A 20378-nucleotide genomic window follows, 5' to 3' on the forward strand; every position below is an offset into this window, starting at 1 on the left:
TTACAGAAACAGAGCAATTAAGATTTATTTTAATTTTTCAGTATAACAAAAGACAGCTTTCTACCTTAAAAGGATAATATGGCACCAATAAAACATTACTATATGCCTTTTAGACAAAGGGATGATGTAAAAGTATATTACAGTACAGTATTATTTCTTTGTGCATGAACTCTTCATATTTACTTATTATACCCCTCTTTCTACACGAAGTCCTAAAAAGGATCCTAGAAAAAAAAAGAACCTCCTTCTTGGTTTTATTTGAAGAAAAGGGAATGTGTCCTATTCACCCATAGCTAATTGCAAGCAAAGTTTGTTAACTTTCCCAATCACCAACTGCATTTCTCAATCACCATACTAACCTCCCATTCTAGCCACATCTCCCTTTTTCAAGAATGGTGGGAATGGAATGCCATAGCTACATGGCCTCTTACGCACAGTAGTCCACTAATTAGCTCTCTGACCAGCCCTTACTTCTTGATTCCTTTTGTAGAAAGACAAGCTAATGGTCAGCTCTTACTACACAACATTGACTTAAAAACACTTGAGCTAAAAGGGACATTGAAAAACAGTTAGTCCAACAACCCAAACCATACAGGAGTACTTTCTCAAACGTCTTACACAGAAGAGAAATTTAATTTATAGTTATGCTTAAATGTTTCTAGTAACTAATTCCTCACGATCTCAACTTTTTTTTTGGGGGGGTTATGATCTCAACTTTTGTGAATATTCTTTCAAGTCATAAGAATTTTGTATTCAAATACTCTACTTATATTCTTCACCAACAATACACAATTATTTTAATGAAACAAGCCTGTAACATCCTAAAATTTTGTTTTGGCAGTTTATCTGTATAAAGAGTGTGTGTGTGTGTGTGTGTGTGTGTGTGTGTTTAAATCCAAAGCATATAGAGTATACCAGTCACGTTAGAATGAAAAATGAAACGTGTAGATTATACAATTAGCTCATCCTTCATTTTGTGTTCCTGTTAAGTCTTAGAATAAAAATAAAATAGAAAAAATGTTATCTTGCTTTTTGAAATTCAAAACTAGCTTCTTAAAGTGAGGCCTTTTTATCCAACACTTACACAATAATTCACAGCTTTAAGATTTTCAGTGATTACTTCATTGCATGCATTAAGTTAGAAGACAAAGGGACTGGAGCCATCCATTTATCTGTTACTCTCTTCCCTTTCAGACTCTCTTGCTTTGGTAATAAAATTCTATGTGCCCTCTAAGGGTGTCTAAACCAGACAGCAGCTCCACATTCTATTCTGACAAACTCAGAAAGAGTTTCTTTGTTTCATTTGTTCATTATAAACAAAACAAAAGGAAGTTTGTTTTGTTTACAATGTACATTCTTTAATAAAGGGAAGGCAGACAAAAAGATTTGTTAATCTAGTGACTTTCTGGTATTTATTTGCCAGGCATTTTTGTACTGTCAGTAATTTATTTTGTTCTTTAAATTACCTTGACTGCCATAGATTATTACAGCATATTCACATTTACATATGAAATCTCTCAACTGTACATATGTGAAATAGCAATATAAGTAGATTCACCCATCCATATGATAAACTCATCCATATGATAGATCTAGGAAATTGAGTTATCTAAGATACATTTCTCTATTTTATTTGGCAACCTGCCTGGCTGTGAAGAGCTTTAAATTTGGCATCTGTCATTGCCTATCTTGGTCCAAATTATATGATGCTAAGTACCATGAAGAATACTTCACAGGGGAAATCAGTAGTGGGTTATGAGAATGGTAAACTTCGTATCACCATGGGCTTGTATCTGAATATTAGAACTGTTAGCCAGATGCTTCCTGTAGACTTCCAGACAGACAGAAAGTGTGGTGCCACTGGGATCCAGAGACACTGATGTAAAGTATGCAGGAGATACATAAATCATAGGGTATATTCATTTCATTTGGCTTCGTGGGACTCCACTGACATCACTGCGGGTAACCAAGGTCTGCACGAGGAGCCTCTCCCTTTTGCTCTCTGACGCCTTCGAGGTGCTGCCCATCTAGACCAGGCCCTGCAGTAATTTCACACACTCCCCTAATAAAGTCTTCAGGGGCTGTCATGTATTTTCATGTGTTTGCCCTATTATCCCTCCCTGCTTGAGTTTTACAGATAATTGATGATGCTTCAGTTAATCATCTTTCTCCCGCCTTTGTTCACCAGGTACCTCCGCCTTGAAGGGACTCTTTTATTGAGAATCGATGTCTTCTTCTGAGTAATTGATCACCATAGACCCGGGGACACTTGACTCATCATTGAGGAAGAGTAATTATCATGAATAATCAAAAAGCTATAGCTACACTACTGCAAGAGTGCAAGCAAGTGCTGGACCAACTCTTGTTGGAGGCGTCAGATGTGTCGCAGGAGGACAAGGGCGAGGACCAGCAGTACAGAGGTGAGGTCCTGATGGGGGGCACTGGGGGAAGGGGGAAGCCAGCAGGTTTGCTCTCAACTCCCCTGCCTGAACGACATGTTTTCATCTCTGCCCTATTTTTCTTCTCTTGGCAGATGACCACCGAGAGATGAGTGGATTTCTAGGGCATGAATGGGACATGGGCTGCAGGCGGACGGGCAGGGGAGGAAGCCCACTTTGTTGCAGTGAATTGCTGTCAGTTCTAATTTTAGGCTTCAGTAAACATGAGGCTACAAGAAAACAGTTTAGTTCAAGAAGAACAAAGCGTGCAAGTGGGCTGGTGCACGTAAATTTCAATTATTAAAAAATTGAAGCAACTTCTGAATGGTGGCACATACTTTTTTTCAAACTAGGCTTTTGTGCCTCATCAGTTTTCATAGGCTTCTATGGTTTCCATAAATATGTCATCTCATTGGTTCAATTGACACATTTCTCATGATGCATTCACATGCCGTTTGTAAAATAAATCCTCTCCTACTGATAAATACTGATTGCATCATTATTGGGGTATAAGAATTTGGCCTTTTGCTCATTTCATAGTTTATGCCATTCATGGTTTTAGATAGGTCATTGTTTGGGAAGTTTTGATCACAAAGTCTAGAGAGTTAAAGTATTTCTTATTTCTTCCATAGCCAGTTTTGGAGAGAAAATCTTTTTTCCTTAGATTTCTTTTTAGCATTTGAATAAATTTTCCTCTATTTCTACAAGTGTGTCCCTTTTATGGCCTTTTAATATTTTTCTTTGTATTTTTAGTGATTTTCTATTCCTTGCAGAAATAAGATTACTACACAAAATACATACTTCCCATTTCTTTTGTTGTTGAGGATTATGTGATGGGAAAACATTCTGGAGGAGCCTTTGCCCTACATTCTTGTATATAGGCACACACATTTTTTACAGTCACTTTTAGGTACCTATAGATGTCTTAAATTTTTTGTAATCTGTCATTTATGCTTCTTTCAAGATTAAGTGCCCTATGTTCCATTGTTTCTCAATACCTTAGTTTATGCATTTTCCTTATTTACTGGCCAGAAACACAACAGTGTGATTTTGCTTGCTAGTTATTTGTACCCATCAGCCTGAGCACACAGTGGCAGGTGTTAGCCCCTTGTCAGGGAACAGCAGGTACCTCCAGAACATGCTTCACTGCTGCTTGTTCTAGTTCTCCCCAGGGGCAGTATGTTGTGTTCTATCTACTGAAGTTTTTCTCTTGTCCTTTTGTTACATGGCATCCTTTGTCTCTTCAGCCCAAATTCCTTTAAGTTTTGTGTTCTCCCTAGTGAAAATTCAGAGCCCCCAATTGGGTAGCATTTTCTTCTTTTTCTTCCCAAGTGCCACAGAATAGGAGAAATAATCAGTTTAGTTCCAGGTATGGCAAATTAGGGCCACAAAATCACTCAATTAGCAATGGCCCTTCAGGTAAGCTGCTTGGAGTAGAGAAGCAGAAGAGGGTACTGCTCTTTCAGGGGCTGACTGCTGGGCTTGGCTGAATCTGATAAGCCAATGGGAGAGGAAATCTATGCTGAGCCATTGACAATCTATCTCAGCATTAATTGATCCCCATGGGGGCAAGCTGCATGATCCACTCCAAGCACCATCAGTACAACTGAATGTGGTCTGAGCATTCAGTTCTTCCCTTAGTAGGTGGTTTCTGATTAATACAGGTGGGCAGACTGTGGGCAGACTGTGCTGCCACCAAAGTTGTCATTCGCATGTACTCCGAGAGAAAAGCATTATTACAAGGTCACCTATGGTGACAGGACAAGTCAGAGGACTTGAACATGATTTCTGTGATTTTATTTGTTCCCTCTCCTCCTCTCAACCCTATACTCTTCCCTCAGAAATTGTCCCTGTCAACCTGGGAGACTACCCCTAGCAACTTCCTCAAAAATAGAGAAGGAACTAAACTCTAAATGTAGACATATTTTTAAAATGTATTTCAAAGGCACCATTTACTTCAATATGTCACAGTGGACTATCCAGGTTCTGGCATGATCTTCAGGGAAAGGTGTGGTATGAGGAAGGCAAAAATGAGTTGTATGGAATAGATTTTTCTCTGTCATCATGAAAAAAAAAGAAAATATTTATATAGTGCCAGTGTATGGTGAAATTCTTTGAATCCAAAAATCAGATTCCAGTTGTCATTTGACTACCCATTTGACTCTTGAGCTTGATCCTTATGGACAGAATGTCCAAACAATTTATCAGTCAAATGGGACACTTGAGAGTGAGAAGGAGCACTATTAGTAAGTACACTGGGACCCCATTGGAATGACCTAAGTGAATAGGACTAAATAGTGATCCTAATCCTTACTATTTAGAAATATCATTTAAGAAACTTTTTCTAGGGGCACCAAGAGTGGCTCAGTTAGTTAAATGGCCAACTCTTGGGTCATGGGTTCACTGTCGTCGGTTTCAGCCCTGCATTGGCCTCTCTACTCAGTGTGGAATCTTCTTTAGATTCTTTCTCCCTCCCCCTCTGCCCCTCTTCTCCCTCTCTCTCTCTCTCTCTCTCTCTTCTCTCACTCACAAATAAATAAAATATTTAATTTTTTTTCTCTACATATATATTGGAACACTTTTGGCCATCAGAGGGCCAGGCTTTCTAACAGATTATGACCACATAGCCTCCTAATATGGCTCTGCTTTCTTTGGAGGAGTGCTATCACATAGCTGGTGCTCAGTAGTTTTGGATTGCTGAATCAGAGAGCAATGGTTTCAGTGTGATATTTGTAAATCATCCTCAGAAGTCCATACAGATTACTCATTGCTGTGGCCCATTTGATATCTCCTCAATACCAAGCAATGTTTTCCCATCAGCAGTATTCCTTACATTTGCCCAGTTGGTGGCAAGGACACAGATGGGCATCATAGACTAAGGCAGAGTTAGGTTTTCTTCCTTCTCTTCTTTTTGTTTTTCACTCTATCATATCTCTTTTTTCCTATTTAGCATGTCTCATGTAGATATAAGACTAATCCTTCTTTTAACCATCATGGTGTGATTTACAGCAATGATAAGACATGATGCCTGTCTTGAGGGAGCTCAAAGTCCAATGAGAGGACAGTGTGATTACAGAGCAATGGAATGAACACTGAAAAGCCATGCATTTTGGAGTCTGGGAGCACTCAGGAGAGACATTTTAATTCCACAGGGTAATCATGGCAGGCTGATAAGAAGTAGCCATGTTTGCCCTGAAGCCAGTGGGCCTGAGCTTGATCATGATAAAACTGGGAGAGAGCAATGAAAAAATGAAGACAAGATATACAAAACCATTAAAGAATTTTATACAGGGCAATGGCCTGGTCTATCTTGTGTTTTAGCAAAATGAGGACCAACAGTGTGGAAGTTGGAGTGGATGGAGCAAGACAGGAAGTGGTGATTCAGACAAGAGTTACTGATAATGAAAACGAGGAAATGGATTTTTAGGATCTATAGAACCCGATAACCAGTTAGATTGAGGGAGGAAGAAAGCAAAAAGCCTTGACTGACTTCTAGATTTCGGCTTGGGTGACTCAGTGAATGGTGGTAGCATTCATCAAAATAAAGAATAGAGAAACAGATTTAGAAAAAAGATGGTGAGTTCAACTTTGGATACTTTTTAAGTATGAAATGTCTGCAAGACAAGCACCTAAGGATTTATAATTGGCAGTCATATAATCAGGTCCATAACGCCATATCCAAAACACTGGGAGTTCACATGTGCTTGGGAATTCAGAATTCTTTCAAATGTTAGGAAGATAGTCTGGTGCAGGGGCCATCTGTTACATTCACACTCCAGCAGAAGTTGGGGCAGCATCTACAGTCAAACATTAAAATCTTCGCAGCAAAACTTTTGGCTAATCTCACTAAGTAAGATAAACAAGACCATAAAGAGCCTTTAGTCAATTCAAGTCTGGTTTGGATGCTAAACTTAAGAAAAAACATTCTCGTTTCCAGAGCTTTTTGCGTTTTCCAAGTTTGGAAAGGAGATTGTAGACCTCTATAATTAGGTTTGGCACCCAGGAAGAGATCAAATGTATCTACTAATGTAAAACAGGGACATTTCACAATACATTGATACCATTTCAAATTGCATTTGGGTTTTTTGTATTAATTGTCTATATTCAAATGTAGTCCATAGTGAAAGTATGAGATGAAGTGAGGTGAGGTCTTGGAGAAGTAAAAAGAGTTTGTACAAATTGACTCTGCATTACCCAGCTGCCACAAGTCCCAGGTGTCATTCCATCACAGGCCCATTCTCATTTTACAAGGAAAATAATATTTCCTTCATTCCTTTCTCTGATTCTTCATGCAGAGATAGTCACTGAAGTGTTTTACTTCCTGCTAAAAACCTTTCTTAATGCCTGACTACCCCAATTTACCTGAAGGGCAAAGTAGACCAGGGCCACCCCTGACAGATAGCTTTGCGCTATTATTCTTTGAGTCAGAACCACCAGCTTTAGACTAACCAGCAAGAGGTAAGAAATTTTTTTTTTTTTGCCACTGAGGTGCTTCATCATAACATTGGTAACTCAACAGCCTTTTCTTTGACTGCCATTTCCTTACCTGAACTCTGACCTTTTCAGCTTCACTCCCCAGCGAGTTAAGGACCCTGATCCAGGAGGCAAAGGAAATGAAGTGGCCCTTCGTGCCTGAAAAGTGGCAGTACAAACAAGCCGTGGGCCCAGAGGACAAAACAAACCTGCAGGATGTGATTGGCGCCGGGTTGCAGCAGTTACTGGTAGGAAAAGCCACACCACCTGTTCCTCTGACACCCCAAAGTGAGGCATTTAGTCTCTAAGTGGTCTAATAGATTAAATTTCTTTGAAGCATAAGACAGCCCCTACCCTTATGGTCAGCTCTGCCAGATTGACTAATGTGGGGGAAATACCTTTTAGAAACATTGCTTGCCCATGAGGCCTTCTGTTGGAAAGCCAAATCAAGTAAAAGTGAAGAAGGGTGGTCAGTGGGTCTACCAAGAAACCTGTCATCCAGAAATATGTATTATATCCTTGGTAGGCTGGAAGCGGTAGTTTTGATCCTGCCATATGTCATAACATTTTTATTTTGAAATGCTTTTTTTTAAGTTGACTAGCTTAAAAAAATAAATTCACCATTATTTCATCAATATGACTTGCTGTCTGCCGCACACCCACCACCCCCTGCCCAAACCCAGGATCCTCCTCACTCCCTTATCTCCTCACGACACAGGCTATTCAGGAAGCATGGAATCAGAGTCACTGACCTGTTTATTCCTCAGCTCTCTTACTGGAAATTAATCAAACTGATATCTCTACCTTGGATAGAAGAAGGACTCAGGAATAGCACATGAACTCAGACTTGAGCTCAGATTTCAGCCTTAGGTTCTGGGGATGCTACAGGGAGTGCCACTATTCTTTTTGGTAGCATTGTTTGTTACCTACAGTCTCTCTGACAATTGCCAAGGAAGAGAGTCTATTAGCTTTTATATTTTTTTCTCATATAAAAATATTAATTATCTGGAGATCAGGCATTACAAGCACTGATATCCTAAAATCTTTGTTTCAGTTTATATGGGAATGTGTTTTTGGATCATCTCAAAATGAATGTATAGACTTTGTCTTTGCCTATCAAAACAGAAATCTGAGAAAGATTCCCTGATCTACATACATAAAATGGCATTTTTTGGAGGCTTAATAAAAATAGTAAAGCCCCCACTTTTCCCACACCCCTCCCCCAAAAAATAAACAAATAGACTGGGGCTAAGTAGACTGGGAACTGCAGGCAAAGGAGAATGAATATCTGGAAAGAAGGCAGTGATGAGCCAGGGATTTTATTTTTTTTTTTTTTTAATTTTTATTTTTTTATTTATGATAGTTACAGAGAGAGAGAGAGGCAGAGACACAGGCAGAGAGAGGGAGAAGCAGGCTCCACGCACCAGGAGCCCGACATGGGACTCGATCCCGGGTTTCCGGGATCACGCCCTGGGCCAAAGGCAGGCGCCAAACCGCTGCGCCACCCAGGGATCCCTGAGCCAGGGATTTTAAATTTGCAGTCTTGGTATAGGTGGAAAAGCAGAATGGAATAAAAACTATAATTTGTCTGTCACTGTAGATTTTACAAAGTGCTTGCACATGAATCACCTCATTTAATTCTCAAAACGGCCCTCCAGTGATTATTACCATCATCATCCCCATTTTGCAGATGAGGAAATTAAGGTGCAGGGAAATTAATGTGTCCAGGGGAACAGACCAGTGAGTGGTGGCACTACTCCTTCCTCCATCTCACTGCCAATTCTCTGTCAGGTGGAATCCTTGAGACTTGTTTACTCTAAAGCAAGATGTAAGGCTGTCCAGTAGAATTTGCTGCAATCATGAAAATGTTCCATATCTCTGCTGCCCAATACATTAGACCCTGGCCACCTATGGCTCTCCAGCACTTGAAAAGTGGCAAGTATGACTGAAGAACTGACTTTTTTAAGTATTATTTAACTTTTTAAATCATTTTCTATATAAATAGCCACATGTGACTAGGGCTACTATTTTATTGAACGGGGAGCTCTTCAGCAGTGATGCTTAAAATAAGACCTCACATCAGGAGCACTTGATTACCTGGAAATGTGTGGGATATTCAGATTCTTACCCTCCGCCCCCAGTCTTACCAAATCAAGAACTCTGGGGCTGGGAGTCTAACAATGAGCGTTAGACAAGCTCTCCGGATGATTCTTGTGCATGCCTGAGTTTGAGAACCAGCCTTCTAAATAAAAGAATAGAATGAAGAGCGAAGGGGAAAATTAGAGAGCCTGACCAGGGATATGAGGGGAGAAGGGGCAAGGTAAGGTGTAAAGGAGACTCCAATGTGAAGGTTGCAGGAGACCAACAATAAAAGCAAACTCTCCTTCCCATCAATTCCAGGAACTTGTTTAGACTGAGACCAGCTCCTGAAAAGCCAATGGTTGCTTTACTTGCTTGGAGAGCCTTGGGTGATTTGGCCATTGGTGGCATAGAACTCTCAAGGCTTCCAAAGAAGGTGAGAACAGGATCGCTTCAGAGAAGGAGGGAACCCTGCTTTTGACCTTTGGGGCTTAGAAAGTTCCTCTGAAATTCAAACATAGGCTAAGTGGGGATGACAGAGCACACCACCATAACCAGTCCATCCCACAACCACCAGATCCCCCTCAGTGCATGAAGCTGATAGTGACTTTTGCAGAAAAACTTTTGAAAATTTGGTCTTGGTGCATTTGGGGGTTAATGTGAGTTGGGAGACAAGCTGCTTAGTTAGACCGTTTTAAGGATCCATTTATTATTTCTTCTACCTTCCCTCTGTATACTGCACGGATGTCATGGTTGGGGGAAATGGAGACATAGGGAATTTAAGATGTTTGTGTCCAGCTCACAAGATTACTAGTGGCAGCTCTAAGAATCAGTCCATTAGGCTTCTTTGGCCCCTGATGTATTTAACCTGGGAGCTTTTTGAACTCTCAGCATCATTTTCTTTAGCTTCCCCAGCAAGCTATAAATTAAGTAACCACACCTCCTAAAGACTCTTAGGATGCTTTCCTATTGTGTCAGACCCCAAGTGCACAATTACCAAACCACTCTGTTTTGTAAATAAGAGAACTATAGCACTCTGTGAACTCGTGCGACTTTTGATATCTTAGCTTGTCAAAAGTATCTCAAGTGAATTCCGTGATTTGTTTTTATCCCATTCTCCATTGATTTCAATATTATACTTTACTGAAGCTGGATGGCCCTGATTTAATAATCAATTAATTACGAAACTCTGTTCTGAAATAAAAAATTAGTCAAAGGCTGCTGACCTTGTCTTTTCAGCCAAGTTATCTCTTCTTACGGTTTTTTCACAAATCTAAACTTGCCCTGGTTTTCTTTGCCTTGAAATGAATCCTTCCCATAAAAAGTTTCCCCTCTACTTTTAAAATTCGCATTACACTTAGAGTGTAAACACTGCTAAGTTTAATTTAATTAAACTTAATTCCACGAATAACAGATCAAAGTTAAGCATAGACTTATGCTGAGTGCCTGAGTTTTGGTGAAATTAAGAGTCATTTATAATGTTATTCTCCTTAGACTGAACATAATCAAGAAAATTATATATGTTGTACGCTTCTCTTTCTGTTCTCCACAGCCTCCCTCATTTCCTACCTCCCTATATGCACCCCCCTCCTTTCCTACCCCCAATCTTTTCTCCTTTGGTGTGTGGCCACAGACAGAAATTTATGGCAGGGGCCAACCTCTTTTACATTCCACACAAAGCTTGCTGACTTGAGAGAGTTTGTTCACTCTCTCCCAGAAAAAACACCTGCAGTACGCTCCCCAAGAAACCTGGAGAGATGGGAGATGAATGTGGCTGTAATAGCTGGGCAGTGTTTTTGGTATTATGCCCTCTCCCCAGGTAGATGGGTCTTTTCTGAGATGATACCAATTATTTATTGCTGAAACATCTGTTGATAACTGCAGCTGCCCTGTGAAACAAAGCATATCATGGGGTCACGGGCTATAGGGACCTAAAATCCTACCTCATGCTAGTTTGAGACTATTCAGTAACACTCTCAAGCCCATGGGTTACCATCATCTTTAATGTCTCATCATGCCATAGAAAATACTTTGTAAACACTGCACTGCCCTGCCCTACAGGCTTTGAAGTATTATTTCATCTTCATCGGTAATTTATATTCCAGTGCCATTGTGCTGTGGGAAAAAGAGGGGGAACCTTTTTTGTTTTCCATTTAATTGTATATTGCCTGACACTTTGACCTGTATTATTAGTATTAGTCAGAAAAAGGATTTTCTCCCTCTCTTATTTAAAAATAAAATTTCAAGGGAAAGTAAGCGCTCCTTCAGCTCTTTTCACTCAAAACAATGTTTACACTCTAAGACGGGAAGATGAAAAGCACAAGTGATTTTTTTTGAGTGTCGGAGAAGGGCATTTCAGTTTTTGAAAGAGAACAGTAAGGCCCTTATAAATATCATTCAGCAAAACCTTTGATGGATTTTTTCAAAAAGTATTGAAGGCATTTACCATTAGCTTCTGTTTAGCTTGCTCTTAGGCAGGCACAGTAGAGTTCTTAGTAGTAAAGCTATCCTTGCTTCTGAGATGCCAAGGAATGATGGCACCAGCCTCAGTGTAGATGCCAACTTTTGTAATTTTTCCAGTAATTTTTACACTTCTAAAAAAGATAATTTCTGCACAATTCTTTAATTGAATTGAATATGAAAATAAAACTTCTAAAGAGGAGATAAAGAACATGCTTGGATTTGCATATCTGTGGCAGTTGAGAGCAAGCTGGATTGCCAGGCTAAGAAAAAGTGTTGGGTAGGCCCTGGTTTTGAGCATTCCCTGCAGCTTTGGGGGCCCTGATCTTGGTGAGGAACTGGCCTCTCCTCAGCCCTGTTTCTAAAGGAATGGAATCTAAATTTCGTGTGGTGCCTCTGCAGAGATACACAGTAATTTTTAGAGGTTGACTAAAGTAAGGTCCAAGGAGGTAAGACAGTCTCAGAAAAAAGATATTTTTTCTATTTTCTTTTCAATTGTACAACCATAAAAATAGGTAATCTGATAAACTTTTATTCCACAAGTATTTTTAGAAATATCTGTGCTACCTTGCAGTAATTTGAAGAGCTACCCCCTCCCCGCCAAAATGATTAGTTGTTTTCCTATCCTTTTTTTTTTTTTTAAGATTTTATTTATTCATGAGAGACACAGAGAAAGGCAGAGACATAGCAGAGGGGGAAGCAGGCTCCATGCAGGGCCCGATGTGAGACTTGATCCTGGGACTCCAGGATCATGCCCTGAACCAAAGGCAGACACTCAACCACTGAGACACCCAGGCGTCCCTTGTTTTCCTATCCTATCTTGGGTAAAAACTTTTGTGGATGAATACAGTTTGATATCTTTATCTTCCAGAATATTTTTCTAATATGTCTCTTCAGTTAATCTTGGTGCCTTTAACTTATTGATATTTTTATTTTTAAACTATTTAAAATACTAAGGAGTCAAAAATTAAAACATAAATAAACATGAGTAAATATAAGAGTTGATCATTACAATATTGCGGGGAACTGGTTCAAAAATGTCTAGTGTAATTAACCTAGGAACAGAGAGGGGCAAGAGTGTTTAGCAAAAATAAGCATAAATTTATTAGATAATGAAAAATCAAGTTGAAGAAAGATACATGGTGTGAGGATTAGGAAAGGCGAGATGCTATCCCTGGGAGCAATAAAATTCCCTTCCACGAATAAACTCTGGGTTAATAAAGTTCTTAAAACTCATTTAAAAAATGTTTTCAGGTAGCAGTTTTCATATTAATAATAGAAGATTCAAAAGAAGTAATAGGTGATTTTTGGATTTTGAGTTTTTACCAAGTGATTTTTTCAAGTGAAATGTTCATCTTTATGTGCTTTGGGGTTTTAGTAGCTGAGATCTTTTTCATCAGGATGTAAAAAGCAAGATGAATGCAAGCTTCATATTCATTCATTTATTCACAGAAACTTTATTGGGTATTAACATGTGCCAGACATTTGATATATAGAACATGGAGAGAAACACAAAAGAAAAAGAAGATGTAGTTCATGTCCTGGAAAAACTACCAGAATGAAAAGATGGGGCAACCAACCTTTTGTCAAAAGACTCGCTGTTGAAATGGTTCCTCCCATTTATTGACCACCTAATATGTGGCAGGTGCTCAATACATATTCTAATTCTTACAGTCTTGGCAACATGACCTGTCTTAGCCAATGAAGGGTGATTTGAAGTGACATATGCAGAAGCTTTATAAGCCATTGTGTAGTTCAGCCATTGGAAGTTTTCCTTGCCACATGAACAAGATAGTGACTACTCCTTCAGCCTGGATCCTGAAAATGGCAAGATACATGGAGCAGAGTCTCAGAGTTAGAGCCAAACTGCAGCCAATGCCAAATATGAACATCAACCAAAATAACTTTGTTGCTAAAGGCATTGAAATTTTTGGATTATCACAGTCTTACCAAGTGATATAGGTTAATTTATCCCCACCAAAATACATTGAAGTCTTAACCCTTAGTGTCACACTATATGACTTTATTTGAAAATAGGGTAATTGCAGATGTAATTAGTTATGGTAAGCCTTTATTCCAATCTGGCTGGTGTCCTTATAGGAAGATGGCCATGTGAAGAAGACACAGAGATAGAGAAAGAATGCCATGTGATGACAGGAGCAGAGAGTGGGTTGGACAGCTATAGGCCAAGGAATGCCAAGGATTTCTGGCAACACCAGAAGCTGAGGGAAAAGCATGCAACCTTAGAGAGAGGATGGTCCTGCTCCCAACCTGACTTTGGACTTCAAGCCTCCAGAACTTGGAAGTAATACATCTCTATTGCTTTAAGCCACCCAATTGGTGATACTTTGTTATGGCTGTGGCAGGAAACTAATACACTAAGGGAAAGCTGGATGATGTACATGTGGAAGATAATAAGGCAAGAAAGCTGTCAAACAACTTCAAGATTCTTAGTATGTGGCCCTATGCCTCTATAGAGAAGAAGGCAAAATACACCACAGTCCACAATCAAGAACAAAATTTGTTCAAAAGAACATTTCAACAAAAATAGTGTCTAAAGCAAACAAACACAAAAAGGTAGGGTATAGTATTCACTATATTATTTCATACTTAAACATGAGTGAAGAAAATAGATTGGAAAAAACGTACTATTCTTTCTACTTCATTCAGTTTTGGGCTGCAGTACAGTCAACCACCCATTAACCATCTCCATTCAGATGTCCCAGATATCTCAAGTCTACTAGGGCCCAAAGTGGCTCATCATCTTCCAACTTTTTTTCATATCCTCAACCACATTTTGTTCTCCTTCAGTGATCACAATATCAATGATACCATGAACCTCCCAGTTACCCAAATCAAGACCTAGGAATCATCTTTAGTTCTATCTTCCCCTTCAATCCTCATATCTTTTTGATTATCAAGCCCCGCTGTTACCTCTTAAATGTCTGTCAAATACATCTTCCCATCTGCAAGCCTACTGCAACTATCACATCTCCTTCCGAGGTTATATCCAACCCCTCTTCCTACCTCTAGTCATGTCCTCTGTATAAATAACCATGGTAAGGTTATGCTGCAGAAAAAACAATGCCAAAGCTGTAAAGACTTAAAGCAATAAAGGTTTGTTTCTTCATCTTTCTGTATGTCTGTCCGAGGGGAGGGGGCAGAGAAGAGACCTCTGCTTCATGTCACTCTCCCTCAGGGACCCAGCTTGATGGAATACCTACCACTTAAAATATTGCTGGTTGCCAGGGCAGGAGGAAGGGTAAATGATGAATTGCACTATGGCTTTTGAATACGTACATACAGAAATGACCATAGGTCACTTTAAGGTGGTTTTGGTGGTGACCATGGGTCAAATTAAGCCATGCAGTCACACCTCACTTCGAGAAGTCAGGGAAACACAATTCTACCAAGTGCTCAGGAGGAGACACAGAAAAAGATTGGCAGATAGCACCCATTATCACCATGGCTTGATAGCTTTACTCCACACTGCAACCAAAATCATCTTTCTAAAATAGCAGTCTGACCCTTTTTCTTGCTTAAATCACTGGGAGGAATTTCAATTAACTTAAAAAAAAATTTTTTAGCATAATCTTACAAAAGTAGTTAATACTAATCCTGAACAACAAAATCTAAATAAATGTGGATGAAACGTTTTCATTAAAGTCATAGGATTACTAGTTACTTTTATTCTTTATATATTTTTCTATTCTTCCCATTAAACATCTCTTACCATTACAAAAAAGGAAGGGGAGAGAGAGAGAGAAGCGTATCTGTATCAGTCACCTTTAAATCTAGATAGGGCCCAATGTTCAGAAAAACCTAAGTAAGGATACTAAGGCTATGCTGCACTACTTCTCTCAGAGCAAAAACAAATACTGAATTGCTTGTATCGTAACAATGAACAAGCTAACGTCATTAATTAGGTGATTCAGACAAGGCATCTTTCATTGATAAAGTAAGGAATATTCTTATTTCTGAATCTTCTATTCCCATTTGATGGCCTGCTGTAAGGTATCATTCTGCTCCTGCTTTGTCTCTGGAGATCATTTTAAATGCACACAGCTGTGTACCCACACATACACATATGGAATATATATGTGTATATATCTATATAATTGGTATTCACCAATACAAGTTATTTCTTTATCAAATGATAGAATATGAAAGCTGGAAGGAAATTTAGAGATCATCTATTTTGAGCCCATTATTTGATAGTAGGGGAACTGAAACCCAGAGAGAAAGAAGCGGCTCACCATAAATCACAGAGCCAGTCTGTAGGAACAACAGGAGCAAAACAGGTTGCCAAAAACATGGCAACCAGGTTTCCTGATCCTGACCCTGACGTTTCCTCTCTGAGTCTGCACAGTCCCATCCTTTGCAGAGGCCAGTTGTAGGACTGGGCCAGCCTTTCCCTGCTACCTTGCTATGCTTCCTGCTTCCCTGTAATCTGCCCTCGGCATTCCCTCTGTTAACATGACTGGACTTTTTTACTCAGAGCAGAATCAGTTAAGACAAATTTTAATTTCCAGTTATCAACATTTAAAACTTTAGTTTCTTCTACTGAAGAAAGAAGAACTTCTAGTTCTTCTCTTGAAAAGCAGCCAGACAAAATGTTCAGGTTCATCAAAAGTTTCATTTAATAAGTGAAAATTAGGTGCCCTTGGAAGACAAATATTAGCCCCAAGGCCTATGAAGTTTCAGACTTTAAGATAGAGTATGATTAAAATCACCAAGGACTTAAGCCCTGCTCTAAAACTGTGCCAAAAACTGCCCCTTTTAATACGGCACTTTCAAGTTTCAATGGAAGATAAATTAAAACGATGACTTGTTTTTAAAATTCTACCAACGAAACTTTGGTTGCCACAGAATCAGGCATGCGAGTTATCCCTTTGATGAGGGCTAACCCTGTGGCATGAGTTTCATGTCTCCCCATAATGAGACCCAAAGGCTGAGCCAAGCCTTGGAGGAGTTGATCCGACTAAGATGAATGGGCAGAGCAGCCCAGTTCAAAATGCAGGAAATGAACAGGTTGCAAAACTGGGCAGACATAAAAAAGCAATGACTCTCAGAAAACGGTAAGTCCTAGGGGTGTGTTTGTTTATTCTTGTCAGAAAGAAAGAATAACATCACCTAAATCTTATATGTGAATTAAATAAGGAGCTTAAACAATAATATTATCTCTGAAAATACATCTCCATATACTGACGCTGTTTGTGTTAAACGATATGAAAATATTGTCTTTGTATGTCAACAAATGTCAAATAGTGGCAATTTAATATGATTCAATCTGATGTGTTTTTCACAACATACACTCTTGAGGAAAACCCTGGAAAGTAAATTTGATTATGCCCATTTTGCAAATGAAATGATTGGCTCAGGGAGCTTGAGAGATTCTCCTAAGCCACACTACAATGTGGCTAGGCTGAGATATAACCCAGACCTCTCCCTTGTGCCACCTCCCTTTGCCTGCCATCATCCTGTTATCATGTGGAATCACCTACCAGGCTTATTAAACCAGCTTGCCTCACTCTCAAGGGCAGACATCCAAAATTTTTAAGCTCAACAAATTTCACAGGTATTTGGAATTAGCCCTTTTTTTTAAGGATGTATTTGTATAGCACAAAAAAAGAGACTTGAATTATCCCACTGATAAATTTATTCTGAATCAGTTGCCTTTAATCTTTTTTTTATTGCTCATCCCATCAGTAAAAACTTATTAGCAGGCACCCTGATATACATTTAATTTTTCATATAACAAACATGTTAAATGCATGTACTATGCATTCTTATGTTATATATTTCTATAGAATGAAAATTTAAAAACAACACAAAGATTAAATGACTATTTTAGAATATTTTTAATTGCATTATTGGGACACCTGGGTGGCTCAGTAGATTAAGGGTCTGCCTTTGGTTCAGGTTATGATCCCAGGTTGGGGATCTCTGCTCACCATGGATCTGCTTTTCCCTCTCCCTGCTTGTGTATGAGCTCTCTATTTGTCTATATGTCTTTCTCTCTCTTTCCTTCTCAAATAAATAAATAAAATCTTTTTAAAAATAAATAAATTGCATTATTGGCATGAGAATCTTTTTGTTCATGTTAAAATTATAATTGAGTATATTTAAGTAGTTTTTGAAATCTTAGCACTGTACTTTGAAGATGTGGCTAGGACAGGTTTTTTTCAATACTAAGTTTTAATGGCAGTCATAGTTGAAAAAAATTATGCTTCCAAGCTTGGTAGATCCAAATAAAAAGAGGTCAGTTAATTTGTGCCACTCATATTTCAATTCATCCACCAATCCTGAAGAATCATTTGTTGAAATTCAGCTACTAAATTTCCACCTTCCTTAGTGTCAGTTGTGTCTTTTTGCAAGTTAATTGGGAGATATCTTTTTTTTTTTTAACAAAGGATGTAAAACTCTTCGTGTGGAAGATTTTTAAACAGGTTAAAAGTTTCCCATTTGTGTGAGTTATTATTATGTGGTACTTTATTTTGGTATGAAGATCACAATGATGAAAAACATTTCCAGCCCTTATTATCTGAAAAATATTTTTTCAAAATACTGCTTGGATAGAACACTATTGTCAGCCACCTATCACAGGAAAAGGGGGAAATTTTGGAGAACATGTCTTTTTATAAAAGAAAATGTCTAAACTCTTCAAATTTGACAATTCTTTAAAGAACTTTGCCTTCAGATGTCTGTAGTCTTTCCCTCTCTCCTTATGAATTATTCCAAAGTATCTATGACTTGTGATAATGTAATCTGCCAATCTACTTAAGTAGGTATGTATAAACTGCAATACAAGCAATTAAAAACTGAGTTCAGTACTCTCATTGTTGGCCCCTCCAAGATGAGGAATTCCCCAAGGACCATCTGTGACAAATGGCCATCTGACATCCAGGCAAAGTAAGGAGCTGGTGTCCATCCATTTTTTTAAATGTCAGTGAAGTTTTTTATTTTTTTATTTTTTTTTTTTAATGTCAGTAAAGTTTAATTTCCTTCTTACTGGTAAATTTCAGTGGAATTTTTTGTAAATTTTCTTTCTATTTTGAGATCTGAAAGACTGATTCCATAGACCTACTCCCAATCCACTCTCAAAATTATGAGTTATTATTTTTTAAGCAGCTACTAGTGAGCATTTTACATACATTTTCTTTAATTTTCTCAGTAATCTACATAGTATTATTATCCTTATATATATATAAGAAAGTTGAAATTAAAAAGTCAAAAAATTACCCCAAGTCAGGTAGTACCTCAGTAGACTCAAAGCACCCACTTTTGCACTTGCTTGCAGTATCAACTGTAGCAACTGAGGTGACTAGTTTCCTCATGAGAATACCCTCAACAAGTTGGCTTCTTTTCTAGATACATGCATAATCTGTCCCATTTTGAAAGTATTACCAACTCATTCTGTAACTAGTTATATTTACTCAACTTAAAGACTGGAAGCAAAATATGCTTTATGGTTACTGAAAATTTATCATACTAGGCATGAATTATTCCCACTGACACTATATATGAAATTGAAATCTCTGGGCTTTCTTGAGTCAGTGTCAGGTGGAACCATAAAAGGGCTTGCTTAGAAGTCATAACCTTCTCTCTCAGCAGGTTTCTCATTTTATTATTTTGAGCACAAGAGTGTGACAGCTTCCCTTCATATACTTGAAATGTGCATTACTTATACCTGTTTATGACTTTAATGGCTTATGCCAGAGATTCCAAATACTGTTCAATGAGCTGACTGAATCAAGATGATCTAGGATATGTGTGTGAGTTGGGTGGGAGGATGGGGAAAGGACAGCTTCTTTAAGATATTCCCTGGAGATTGTGATTTTAGATCTCTATTGAGATCTAAGAATCTGTATTAATAAAACATCACTAATGACTCTAATGCACAACCCAATGGAAATCTCACTATTGTACTCCCTTTTTAAAGTATCTTGTCATTAGTAGTATATTTATAATTGAATCATATTTAAAATACATTAGAGAAGCTCTAATTCAAGAATATTATAGCGAATCATGAAGACTACTTTGTGACATGAATAATCATTCCTTACATTGACATTTTCTAGTATAGGAATCTGAGATTTTTTTCTTAATAAGGATTTTATTAAAATAAGGCTAACCCTTACTGATTGATTGAACATTTATTTCTGCCCTGTTTATGTGAATATGATTCCCTTGGACTATAAGATTCTAATGTGACAAATCAGTCCATTTGTTTCCCTAAGTATGCATAGCTGTTAAAATTGCAACAGGCACAAGTAAGCTTTTAATCCTTTCAGTGATAACTAATACTTTAAGAACCAGTAAAAAGCCCTATGGACGATGAGGTCCAAACAGTTTTCTTTGTACTTATATTGCCACTATTCTAGTATATATTTTTTAACAATGACAATGACAATCTTGTTAAAATTAAGACAGTATAGGTAGGGGCTAAGGAAGCTGACTTGGTAGCTATACTGCTTGAGTTTGAATCCAGGTGCTGCCCCCTTATTAGCTTGTCATCATGGGCAACCCATGTAAACGGCATCAATAACAACAACAACAACAGTACCTACTTCATAGACTAGAGGATTGAGTGAGTGGATAACATGGAATGCTTAGAATGACTGGCATTCAATAAATGGTAGCTATGATAATGGAATAAGCCAATTGACAATAGGACATGGCCTAGGAATAGATGAGATTTTTATACTTATGAGGCAAGACAGAAGCTCAAGGGAAACAAAAGCAAACAAACTATTGGCAGTACATCAAAATAAAAAAACTTTGCACAGCAAAGTAAAAGGCAACCTACTGAATGAGAAAAGATATTTGCAAATGATATATATGATAAGGGGTTAATATCCAAAATATACAAAGAACTTCTACCACTCAACACCAGAAAAGCAAACAATCTGATTTAAAAATGGGCAG

General features: G+C 38.3%; 1 protein-coding gene and 1 long non-coding RNA gene across 6 annotated transcripts in view; both read left to right on the forward strand.

Annotated features, from left to right (window-relative positions):
* Positions 1–20378, forward strand: part of LOC144303972 (uncharacterized) — a 209040-nt gene that overhangs the window by 69797 nt on the left and 118865 nt on the right. The window lies entirely within an intron of this gene.
* ALPK1 (alpha kinase 1) overlaps positions 1–20378 on the forward strand; it is a 118943-nt gene that overhangs the window by 54506 nt on the left and 44059 nt on the right. For 4 of the 5 annotated variants that reach the window (XM_077882300.1, XM_077882301.1, XM_077882302.1 and 1 more), the window contains 2 exons: positions 2189–2420; positions 7005–7159. In XM_077882300.1, coding sequence (XP_077738426.1) covers positions 2300–2420; positions 7005–7159 — 276 coding nt within the window. In that variant the 5' untranslated portion in view covers positions 2189–2299. Of the gene's footprint in view, positions 1–2188; positions 2421–7004; positions 7160–20378 lie in introns of those variants that run through there. The other variant, XM_077882305.1, reaches the window with a different exon arrangement.

Source organism: Canis aureus, chromosome 33 (genome assembly GCF_053574225.1).
Source record: "Canis aureus isolate CA01 chromosome 33, VMU_Caureus_v.1.0, whole genome shotgun sequence".
NCBI classification, from domain to species: domain Eukaryota; kingdom Metazoa; phylum Chordata; class Mammalia; order Carnivora; family Canidae; genus Canis; species Canis aureus.